Genomic DNA, 13009 nt, shown 5'->3' with positions numbered 1-13009 from the left:
TGTGTGTTGTGCAGGCGATAACAGAAGTGCGTGGATGAGGACTAAACTGCCGGACCGCAGCTCTTATTTCTTCCACCTGCAGAAACTGGAGGGCAGCTGGGAAAGACCTCAGGGCTTCGTCCAGAACAGCATCTTCCTGACACACGAGGACATACAGGTGAGACACATAAAACACACTGAAATAACAACCAGGAGTGTGTTTCCCGAAAGCATCGTTAGCCAACTATATTCTGTCGTTATCAGCAGTTCAACGAGTCTGTGTTTCCCGAACACATCGTTGTAAGGAACATTCACAAACAGCATCGTAGAGTCGTGTGTGTGTGTGACGACAGATCTCGACCTGCGGTTAGAAGCAGAGTTTCTAGTCAATAAATCCTGATCTTGAGACAAATAAGCAAACTGACATTCATTAAAATCTGTGTCTTTTATTTAGAACACATACAAATATTCTGTTCATGAGTTCTCTGTGATGGCCCGAGGAAAACATATTACAAGTCTCCTTTAATATGTATTTTTGGTGTGGACGTAAATGAGATATCAGACCCTGTATTTATCAAAAGAGTAGGTCTGATTTCTTATGTTGGAGTTTAGTAGATTACATTTCTTAGATGCATGTTTGATTTCCATTACAAGAGAGTAGATGTTAAAAGTTCATGCTGATTTGTACTCTGCTTTCGCCAAGATAAGCACCAACTAAGACGTAGCTTTACAGTAACCTATGCTTCTCCATCCATTTACGCTTCTTTCCAAATGGTGATGTGAATCTCCTTCTGTCTGGTGTTAACACGCGTCAGCACACACAACGGCTGCAACCACAGTGCGGTCCCCTCATAACAACCCTCTGGATTTAGCGGAGTAGGGAACATCTCTAGGGTCTTCAAGTGGGCACCTTCCGTCCTCAGCGTTTCGTCGACTAGCCCACGACACCTCAAGATGGCTCGACAGTGACTCTGGCGTCCCAGAGTCCCCCCCCTCCGTCCCCCACTCAACTCAGCCCAGCTTACCGACCTATACTTCCCTCCTGCTGCTGAGACCTAACCACAATCTCTCCGCAACCCAACCATACGCGCCAACCCGTTTGACTAAGGCTGTCGAGCCCCACTGCGGACGTTAAAGCGGTCAGTGGGAACGGTTCCGTATGGCATACTACCGCAAAACACAATATCTGTCCAAACACCAATCCTCATTCACGCAAAATACACAGGAACGTAATAGCTGTAATTACTATGCAAACTATACAAATAAACCAACAAACTCATCAAATTTTCAAGAATTTTTCAAAACCGTAGCATGGCGGCCTGTACACAGCCAGCCAGACTCTTTCCGTCTCAACCACAGGCAGTTGCTGCTCCTCTCTGCTGCTTCAGATAAGTTCTTTACTGTACGACGCAACTCTTGGCCACTGAATCCGACGCCGCTGAGGAACCGGGTTGTGGAGTGTGCCACAAATCCTCGACAACCCACTTCCACTGGATAAACCCGGACCCTCCATCCTCGCTGTTCTGCTTCAGTGGCCAGATGAGCATACCGCAGTTTCTTCCTCTCATATGCCTCATCTACCGCATCCTCCCATGGCACTGTTAACTCTATCAGTTGAACAATGCGTGCTGATCCAGACCACAAAACAATATCTGGTCGTAGGTTAGTGGTGGCAATCTCAGGTGGAAAAATAATCCGCTGATCAAGATCAGCCAGCATCTTCCAGTCCCCAGCAGCTTCCAGTTGTCCTGGGTGAGAATTCGTTTTAACACCTTTTCTTGGTGGTTGCTCGCCTGGGCGGAGGAATATTGTCTTCTGCGTGTAATTTTTTGCTAGAACAGGCGGCAACTTATTGGTCATGTTACGCTTGCCTTCCAATGCTAAAGCCAAACATCGCAATACTTGGTCATGCCGCCAAGTAAACCGACCTTGGCTAAGAGCCACCTTACATCATGTCAAAATGTGCCTTAATGTGGCAGGTGATGAACACAAAGGACAAGATGGATCCTCTCCTACCCAGAGGTTTAGGTTCTGCGGTGATGGGAGAACATCATATGTTGACCTAATAAGGAAACTGACCCTACTCTCTTTCATTGACCAAAGGTCTTGCCAGCCCATCTTGCGTTATTCCACACTCTCCCATCTCATCCACTCTCCCTGCTTGGCCTGGGAAATGGCCTTTATACATCTCATCCTCTCCTCCTGCTTTCGCACCTCGTTGACTATGAGCTTCCTCCTTTGAGCTGGGCCTGCCTTGTGCCATTTAGGAGGAGCTAAACTGAGCCCAAAACCCCCTTATCCATGCTGTACCTGCCCCACGATATCCCCAATTTGAAGGGCAGCCTTTGCCTCTTCCACAGATTTCTTTGCTGACCACTTTCTACCAGTTTTTACCATAGGGGCTGCCTCCCTTACACATTTGTCGCGTGACTCTACTAAGGTCATTTCCAGTCTGACCTTGGCACACTTAAACTCCTCGGTTAAAGCAGAGACCCAATAACCGATTAGTGCAGGCTACTGTTGAAGTCATGGTTGTCATGTCATCCATGTATGCTCTGATTGGTGGTAGTTGCATCCCAGAAGCGAAGCGCTCACCTCCTACTACCCATTTTGATGCCCTAATGATTACTTCCATTGCCATGGTAAAAGCCAGTGGAGAAATGGTGCATCCTGCCATTATTCCAACCTCTAAGCATTGCCATGTAGTGCTGAATTCTGGAGTTGAGAAACTAAATTGCAAATCTCCAAACTAGGCTTTCACTAAATTTGTAAATAATTCATGTGAATTATTTAAGCATATCATAAACGACACACTAAACATGGAATATTTAACATACAGTTTAAAAAACAAAACCCACATCTTCTTGACCTGGAATATTTTTACGGACCTAATATAAACACTTTGATTGAATCTGGAAATAAAGCAAAATAACTGAGAAAAATGAGAAATAGTCCTCAGATGCCATGTCTGTAATTTATAGCAAAACATCTAGCGTTAATCTCAGATTCATTAACAGTAGTTATTACTCCATAACCTGCGTGACATAATTAACCAACGTGGTTGAACGACCAGTTTGCAACAATATAGTTTCAGGAAACAGTCGTGACTATAGTTGATTTCTTCAACGATGCATCGTACTATGATAGTCAAGCAGCGAGTTACAGCGTTATACGGGAAACACTCCGGAGCTCACGGTGAGGTGTGTGTGTGTGGCCCCCTGCAGGCGGTGTGCAGTCGTGTCACCTCAGCCCACAGCAGAGATGTGCAGTGGAAGGCCAGTGAGTCGCTGGTTCAGCAGATGCAGGCGCGCATGCGAGGGTTTCTGCTGCGACAGAAGCTAACGGAGCGTCTGCACTTCCTCAACACACAGATCCCTGCTGTCCTCACCATACAGGTGAGACTCCCCTGACCCTGAACATTACTCCTGACCCTGAACATCACCCCTGACCCTGAACATCACCCCTGACCCTGAACATCACCCCTGACCCTGAACATCACCCCTGACCCTGAACATCTCCCCTGACCCTGAACATTACTCCTGACCCTGAACATCACCCCTGACCCTGAACATCTCCCCTGACCCTGAACATCACCCCTGACCCTGAACATCACCCCTAACCCTGAACATCTCCCCTGACCAGGGGTGAACATCTCCCCTGACCCTGAACATCACCCCTGACCCTGAACATCTCCCCTGACCAGGGGTGAACATCTCCCCTGACCCTGAACATCACCCCTGACCCTGAACATCACCCCTGACCCTGAACATCTCCCCTGACCCTGAACATCACCCCTGAGCCTGAACATCACCCCTGACCCTGAACATCACCCCTGAGCCTGAACATCACCCCTGACCCTGAACATCTCCCCTGAGCCTGAACATCTCCCCTGAGCCTGAACATCTCCCCTGAGCCTGAACATCACCCCTGACCCTGAACATCTCCCCTGACCCTGAACATCTCCCCTGACCCTGAACATCTCCCCTGACCCTGAACATCACCCCTGACCCTGAACATCTCCCCTGACCCTGAACATCTCCCCTGACCCTGAACATCACCCCTGAGCCTGAACATCACCCCTGACCCTGAACATCTCCCCTGAGCCTGAACATCTCCCCTGAGCCTGAACATCACCCCTGACCCTGAACATCACCCCTGACCCTGAACATCTCCCCTGACCCTGAACATCACCCCTGACCCTGAACATCACCCCTGACCCTGAACATCACCCCTGACCCTGAACATCTCCCCTGACCCTGAACATCTCCCCTGACCCTGAACATCACCCCTGACCCTGAACATCTCCCCTGACCCTGAACATCACCCCTGACCCTGAACATCTCCCCTGAGCCTGAACATCACCCCTGACCCTGAACATCTCCCCTGAGCCTGAACATCACCCCTGACCCTGAACATCTCCCCTGACCCTGAACATCTCCCCTGACCCTGAACATCACTCCTGACCCTGAACATCTCCCCTGACCCTGAACATCACCCCTGAGCCTGAACATCACCCCTGACCCTGAACATCTCCCCTGACCCTGAACATCACCCCTGAGCCTGAACATCACCCCTGAGCCTGAACATCTCCCCTGAGCCTGAACATCTCCCCTGAGCCTGAACATCACCCCTGACCCTGAACTTCACCCCTGACCCTGAACTTCACCCCTGACCCTGAACTTCACCCCTGAGCCTGAACATCTCCCCTGACCCTGAACATCTCCCCTGAGCCTGAACATCTCCCCTGAACCTGAACATCACCCCTGACCCTGAACTTCACCCCTGACCCTTAACATCTCCCCTGACCCTGAACATCTCCCCTGAGCCTGAACATCTCCCCTGACCCTGAACATCACCCCTGAGCCTGAACATCACCCCTGACCCTGAACATCACCCCTGACCCTGAACATCACCCCTGACCCTGAACATCACCCCTGACCCTGAACATCTCCCCTGACCCTGAACATCACCCCTGAGCCTGAACATCACCCCTGACCCTGAACATCTCCCCTGACCCTGAACATCACCCCTGACCCTGAACATCACCCCTGACCCTGAACATCACCCCTGACCCTGAACATCTCCCCTGACCCTGAACATTACTCCTGACCCTGAACATCACCCCTGACCCTGAACATCACCCCTGACCCTGAACATCACCCCTGACCCTGAACATCACCCCTGACCCTGAACATCTCCCCTGACCCTGAACATCTCCCCTGAGCCTGAACATCTCCCCTGACCCTGAACATCACCCCTGAGCCTGAACATCTCCCCTGACCCTGAACATCACCCCTGACCCTGAACATCTCCCCTGACCCTGAACATCTCCCCTGACCCTGAACATCACCCCTGAGCCTGAACATCTCCCCTGACCCTGAACATCTCCCCTGACCCTGAACATCTCCCCTGACCCTGAACATCACCCCTGAGCCTGAACATCTCCCCTGACCCTGAACATCTCCCCTGACCCTGAACATCTCCCCTGACCCTGAACATCACCCCTGAGCCTGAACATCTCCCCTGAGCCTGAACATCTCCCCTGACCCTGAACATCTCCCCTGACCCTGAACATCTCCCCTGACCCTGAACATCTCCCCTGACCCTGAACATCTCCCCTGACCCTGAACATCACCCCTGAGCCTGAACATCTCCCCTGAGCCTGAACATCTCCCCTGAGCCTGAACATCTCCCCTGAGCCTGAACATCTCCCCTGACCCTGAACATCACCCCTGAGCCTGAACATCACCCCTGACCCTGAACATCTCCCCTGAGCCTGAACATCTCCCCTGACCCTGAACATCACCCCTGACCCTGAACATCTCCCCTGACCCTGAACATCTCCCCTGACCCTGAACATCTCCCCTGACCCTGAACATCTCCCCTGACCCTGAACATCACCCCTGACCCTGAACATCTCCCCTGACTCTGAACATCACCCCTGACCCTGAGGGTGTTTCGTATTCTTGGGTCAGGGGAGATGTTCAGGGTCAGGGGAGATGTTCAGGGTCAGGGGAGATGTTCAGGCTCAGGGGTGATGTTCAGGCTCAGGGGTGAACAACTCCCCTGACCCTGAACATCTCCCCTGACCCTGAACATCTCCCCTGACCCTGAACATCTCCCCTGACCCTGAACATCTCCCCTGACCCTGAACATCTCCCCTGACCCTGAACATCTCCCCTGAGCCTGAACATCTCCCCTGACCCTGAACATCACCCCTGACCCTGAACATCTCCCCTGACCCTGAACATCTCCCCTGACCCTGAACATCTCCCCTGACCCTGAACATCTCCCCTGACCCTGAACATCTCAACATGCGGATCATGGGAGAACTAGTGTGCAGATCTGCACGTTTAGACTCGATGATTGGACTAGACTGATTTAACCCTCCTCCTTCCCTCGGGTAATTTTGACTCAGTATTTTTTTTTTGTTGTTGAAAGGACTCCAAAACCCTGAGCACTTCTGTCGCACTTGAACCACGAATACGAAACATTTGCTTAATGGATTTAAGAGTTTTGTAGTTGATATTTAAACCACAAAATATGTGGTTATATATTTTATATAATATTTTATTAATCATAAAGCTTGTGTAATTAATTGACATTATAAAACAATTTATTAAAAGTTTAACAAAATTACATGTTTACGGCTCAATAAAGTGCGTTTTATATTTCTTATCTATTTCGGGTTTTCTGGATTCCATTTTAATGGTTTAATAATATTTTCATAATTATTTGAATTCATAAAAAATATTGATTTATTTTTTAATTTCTATGATCCTCCCCCACAAATTGTTCTGGCAATCATTGTATATTCTGAATTATTGTGAGATATTAAAAAAACTTGCGATCAAAAGAAAAATTCAAAAATCGAAATTGTGAGAACTTTAGAAGTTTTTATTGACTTTTTACATGCATAAAAAAGTGAATGTGAAGTAATGTACTTTATTTGTAATTGATTAATAAAAATAATTAGCTCAAATGTGTGAAACTTTAGCTCAAACTTTCCTGGTTTACCATATTTGATGCCAAATTAAATCTAATCTTTCATTCTGGGTGAACAATACACAATACATAGTGTCTCATTGATGCATTGTTGCACCTGTAATGATTTATGAGACAGTGCTGAATATGTGTCATCAGTCTCACTGGAGGAGATACAGACAGCAGAGAGAATACCGGAGCAGACTGCAGTATCTGTACCAGAACTGGAGAGCCGTCCTCAAGGTAAAGAGTGTGTGTGTGTGTGTGTGTGTGTGTGTGTGTGTGTGTGTGTGTGTGTGTGTGTGTGTGTGTGTGTGTGTGTGTGTGTGTGTGTGTGTGTGTGTGTGTGTGTAGACTCACGTGTGACTCTCTGCGCTCTCAGATCCAGGCCGCAGTGAAGATGTGGCTCGCCCGCAGGAACTATCTCGCCCGGCTCGCTTACTTCAGGAGACATGTGAGTCACGCCTGCGTCCACCATCATGATGAGTGTGTGTGTGTGTGTGTTCATCTGTGTGTTTAATTTATGTCAGGTTGGAGCTATAATCCGGATCCAGGCGTTCTTCAGAGCCAGCAAGGCCCGCGAGGAGTATCGCTTACTGGGTCAGTCACTGATGATAAACTTCACAATCACAATACTTGATATTGACACACCTCCCCCAACGTTGTTTAACTTATTATATTTACTCACTTTGCTGGAAGTTCGTGTAAGACAAATCTGTGCAGATTTAGAGCAAATACTCGTGAATCATCATGATATATTAAATAAAGCGTATTGCGCAGAATCTGCTCATATCTGGCTTACTTGAACACAATCGTCACTACGCAACATATTACAGCGCTTGTTCATTTGCACTGAAGCAATAGCGAAGATAAAAAACATTGTTATTTTCCAACATCCTAATTTATGTTGATGTTCTCTGTACTGTAATGATCTGTCCACCTAAACACATGTTTGGTGATGAGGATGAAAGAGGGAGGGAGGAGATGGCTATATATATATATAGTTAATCTGGTTCATTTTTCTTTTTTTGGCTAGTAGAAGTTCTGAATGGCCGTTAACTTAAAAGTTTAGTAGCCAAATTGGCCGGTGAGTAAAAGTGAGTTTCTAACCCTGTGCCTGTGTGTGTGTGCCGTCCAGTGCACTCGAGTGCGCCGCCGCTGTCAGTGGTGTGTAAGTTTGCGCACCTGCTGGAGTGTGGAGACGCAGACATCCGTCAGGAGGCGGAGCTTCTGAGACTCAGGGAGGAGGTGGTGCGGTCCATCAGGGCCAACAGACAGCAGGAGCACGACCTGGACCTCATGGACCTGAAGATCGGCCTGCTGGTCCGGAACCGGGTCACACTACAGGTCCGACGACCAGCGGACACACAGCGGCTCTGTCGGTCTCTCTCTCTGTCTCTCTATCTCTCTCTCTATCATTCTCTCTCTCTCTCTCTCTCTTTCTCTCTTTCTCTGTCTCTCTTTCTCTCTCTCTGTCCGTCTCTCTCTGTCTCTCTCTCTATCATTCTCTCTCTCTCTCTCTTTCTCTCTCTCTCTGTGTCTGTCTCTCGCTCTCGCTCTCTGTCTCTCTATCTCTCTCTCTATCATTCTCTCTCACTCTCTGTCTCTCTATCTCTCTCTCTGTCCGTCTCTCTCTCTCTCTCTCTGTCTCTCTCTCTATCATTCTCTCTCTCTCTTTCTCTCTCTCTCTCTCTCTCTCTGTCTCTCTCTCTGTCTCTCTTTCTCTCTCTCTGTCCATCTCTCTCTCTCTCTATCATTCTCTCTCTGTCTCTCTCTGTCTCTCTCTTTCTCTCTCGCTCTCGCTCTCTGTTCGTCTGTCTTCTCTGTTCAAAAATTGCTTTATTGGCATGACTGTAAATACAATCTTGCCAAAGCTTGGAATAAATAGAATTATAATTAAAAACATCAACTTGATTTACGTTAGTTACTCGCATTTACGTGTTGCGTTAAGTGTTTCCCGCGTGAGGTACTTTGTGTTGTACGTTGCCATGACGTTCACACGCGCAAAACTGTAATGATGTATCTTACAAGCTAACACAGTGTCACCTCGCGCTCTCGGAGTGTGTGCCCACATTCAGTCCTTGAGTGTGAAGTAACCAAGGTGTGTGAACCCTGCTCCTGTCTGTCTGTCTGTAGGAGGTGGTGTCTCACTGTAAGAAGCTCACTAAGAAGAATAAGGAGCAGTTGAGTGACATGATGGCTCTGGACAAACACAAGGGCCTGAAAGCCCTCAGTAAAGAGAAGAGAGACAAACTCGAGGCCTATCAGCACCTGTTCTACCTACTGCAGGTACACACACACTCACTCACTGACATACACACAAACACTCACACACAGACATTCACACACTCATTCACTGACATGCACATACACACACACACACACACACAAACACAAACGCTCACTCACTCTCTCTCTGTGTGTGTGTGTAGACCCAGCCGCTGTATCTGGCTCAGCTGATCTTCCTGATGCCTCAGAATAAAAGCACCAGCTTCATGGAGACAGTGATCTTCACTCTCTTCAACTACGGCTCCGACTGCAGGGAAGCTTTCCTTCTGCTGCAACTCTTCACTGCCGCGCTGCGCCACGAGATCAGGTGCGACACACACACACACACACACACTGCTCATGAGTTACAGTTCCCTATAATGCTTTTTAGGATATTACCTTTCATGCAGTGAGTAATTTAGCTGTTTGTGTCTCACTTCCTATTCGAACCTGTATAGGTTTGTAACTAATATGTATGAGAATCGCTTATTCAAAAAGTGTCATTTAATCATTTTATGCATTTGCCACACACTTTTATCCAAATAGACTCAAGCTGTTCATCTTTTCATGTTTATCCTTTTTTGTCTTTTAAAAGTGATTCTGAACTGCTGAAACAAGTTTTCAGTAATTCCAGTCTCACTTCCTGTTACAAATCTATGTGACAAATTAGCATAATGCCCGCCCTATGGTCTTGATTGGCTGAACAGCGTCTCTTAGCCCCGCCCTCAAACACTGTAGTGTATCTGAGACTGGAAGAGTTTGGTTCGTGTCGAGAAAACGCTGTTTTCTGCTGAGATTGATGCGGTAAAACCAACGCCATCGTCACTCTCACTATCAAGCGCTGAGATTCAGATATGATAATGAGCGTTTGCTTTCTGACCAATCACAGCAGATCAGCTCTCAGAGAGGCGGGGCTTAGAGAGACTGAATCTTTGATCAGAGTTTCAGACACTGAGAGGAAAGAGCTGAAGCTGCAGTGGAGATTATGAGGACATTAGTGTTTTGGATGCATGAGAATCTGTTGTAGGAGAAAACAACATTAGCAACCTTTAAAAGAGCATAATATGGGCACTTTAATATGCGTGTGCCAGATAGTTGAATGTTTAAAATGCCTGCACATTGATCTCTTGGTGAGCGAGCATCACATTAATCATTCCGTTAGTGAATTGATCTGCATTTAAAATTGATCTATATTTATCAGTCATTAATTTAATCAATCAAACATGTTAATTGGTGCTCACGAATGAAAGCGCTCGACTGTGTGCAGTGTGAAGGTGGACCGTCCGCAAGAAGTGGTCACTGGAAACCCCACCGTCATCAAGATGCTGGTGAGTTTCTACCGCCACGCTCGCGGTCAGAACGCGCTGAAGGACGTCTTGGGTCCGGCGATCAGAGAAGTTCTGCAGGACCGGGCCCTCAACATCAGAACCGACCCCGTGGAGATCTACAAGAGCTGGGTCAACCAGACCGAGAGCCAGACCGGCCAGAAGAGGTCCGTGAGAATGTTATAGGAACACTGTAAAAAATGTTATGCGCTTCTTACTTAGAAAAATATCACGTGTAATATGTTACCATCATTTTTCTGAGTAGTTTTAAAGGTGCAGTGTGTAAGTTTTAGCAGCATCTAGTGGTGAGGTTACGAATTGCAATCAACAGAGAATGCTATAAGAACACATTCCTGTATGAGATACTCAGTTCTTATGAGATCTTATAATTATTACATTGTTTAAATTAATATATTTTTTTATACTTAATATATTTCTGAAATGCATAGCTTAGACAGTTTCCCCTCATTACAGATCACAAAGCTGCTTTGAAATTGTTTATGAAAAGCGCTATACAAATAAATGTGAATTTAATTGAATTATGAGATGAACATCGTGTGTGTGTTTCAGTTGTTTACCGTATGAGGTGAGCGTCGAGGAGGCTTTGAGTCACTCTGAGGTCCAACAGAGGTTAAACATCTCCATCACAAACCTGAAGAACCTCACAGAGCGCGTGTTACACGCCATCACCAGCAACACACACAAACTACCGTAAGTGTGTCATGCCTACACACACATGCACTACTGGTCTGAAGTTAGAGATGCTTAGAGTCTCTTCTGCTCACAAAAGCTGTTTATTTGATCAAAAATACAGTAAAATATTATTATAATGTAAATCTGCTGTTTTCTATGTGAATATATAGTAAAGTGTAATTTATTCCTGTGATCAAAGCTGAATTTTCAGCATCATTACTCCAGTCTTCAGTGTCACATGATCCTTCAGAAATCACTATAATATCATTCTTATTATTATCAATGTTAAAAACAGTTTTTACTGCTTAATATTTTTGTGGTTGTGATTAATAACAGTTTGGTCACTATATTCAGTCCCTCCTATAGTTAGACTTAGTGTTTGTGACTGTTAGAATACGATATTACCTGCAAAGAATTAATGCAAACTGACCACAATCAATTTCAGTAATTATGCACAAAACAATTACAAGTATTTATATTCCTACTGTTACTAATACTAATTTCATACCGATTATTGATGGGTCTTAACTGTTAAACAATACTGACAAAATGGCCCAAATATTACAACAATAAAAAAAAAAATATTGTGCAGGAAATTTTGGGCTGCATAAAAGTCCTGTGAGTTCTTGATGGGACTGAATATTAGATGATAAAATTTGTGTGTGTGTGTGTGTGTGTGTGTGTGTGTGTGTGTGTGTGTGTGTGTGTGTGTGTGTGTGTGTGTGTGTGTGTGTGTGTGTGTGTGTGTGTGTGTGTGTGTGTCAGGTACGGTTTGCGCTACACTGCTAAAGTTCTGAGAGACGCCCTGCAGGAGAAGTTTCCTCAGGCCAATGAGGACGAGCTGTACAAGGTACATTTCTCAAACCTCAGATTATATCACACATATTTATTTATTTGAACAAAATTAAACATATATTTTTTATGTAGAAAAAAAAATAAATTATATATGTATATATATAATTATAAAATATTTTTAATTATTAATTTCTACAAATAAATGCTTTTGATCATAAAATATGTATTGTGTGTGTGTATATATATCTTAATATAAATCTTTTTAATATTAAGATTATAAATATTACTTTTTTTTTTTAAACAAAAATAATCTAGTTTTGTGTGTGTGTGATCAGATCGTGGGTAACCTCATCTACTATCGCTACATGAACCCTGCTGTTGTGGCTCCTGACGGGTTTGATGTTGTAGAGTTCGGCGCTGGTTCTGCTCTTCTGCCGGGTCAGCGCCGGACTCTGGGTTCCATCGCTCGCATCCTTCAGCACAGCGCAGCGCTCAAACACTTCAGCGGGGACTCGGCACACCTGCGCGCGCTCAACCAGTACATCACACACACTCACGCGCGCTTCAGGTGAGTGTACGCGCTACACCTGTACATCACACACACACACACACACAAACGCACTTAACCAGTACATCACACACACTCACGCGCGCTTCAGGTGAGTGTACGCGCTACACCTGTACATCACACACACACACACACACTTAACCAGTACATCACACACACTCACGCACGCTTCAGGTGAGTGTACGCGCTACACCTGTACATCACACACACACACACACACACGCACTTAACCAGTACATCACACACACTCACGCGCGCTTCAGGTGAGTGTACGCGCTACACCTGTACATCACACACACACACACACACACACACACACACGCACTTAACCAGTACATCACACACACTCACGCGCGCTTCAGGTGAGTGTACGCGCTACACCTGTACATCACACACA

General features: G+C 46.2%; 1 protein-coding gene across 1 annotated transcript in view; it reads left to right on the top strand.

Annotated features, from left to right (window-relative positions):
• Positions 1-13009, top strand: part of iqgap3 (IQ motif containing GTPase activating protein 3) — a 52151-nt gene that overhangs the window by 20986 nt on the left and 18156 nt on the right. The window contains exons 18-29 of the mRNA XM_077229976.1: positions 15-157; positions 3204-3374; positions 7123-7206; positions 7346-7417; positions 7494-7563; positions 8102-8310; positions 9100-9252; positions 9396-9559; positions 10499-10723; positions 11127-11267; positions 12015-12099; positions 12380-12612. Coding sequence (XP_077086091.1) covers positions 15-157; positions 3204-3374; positions 7123-7206; positions 7346-7417; positions 7494-7563; positions 8102-8310; positions 9100-9252; positions 9396-9559; positions 10499-10723; positions 11127-11267; positions 12015-12099; positions 12380-12612 — 1750 coding nt within the window. The remainder of the gene's footprint in view (positions 1-14; positions 158-3203; positions 3375-7122; positions 7207-7345; positions 7418-7493; positions 7564-8101; positions 8311-9099; positions 9253-9395; positions 9560-10498; positions 10724-11126; positions 11268-12014; positions 12100-12379; positions 12613-13009) is intronic.

This window comes from Siphateles boraxobius, unplaced genomic scaffold, assembly GCF_051911475.1.
Source record: "Siphateles boraxobius isolate OS27281-9 unplaced genomic scaffold, OSU_SipBor_1 137, whole genome shotgun sequence".
Classification (NCBI taxonomy): domain Eukaryota; kingdom Metazoa; phylum Chordata; class Actinopteri; order Cypriniformes; family Leuciscidae; genus Siphateles; species Siphateles boraxobius.
The sequence above is the reverse complement of the archived record's forward strand: the minus strand, read 5'-3'. Positions and strand labels throughout refer to the sequence as shown.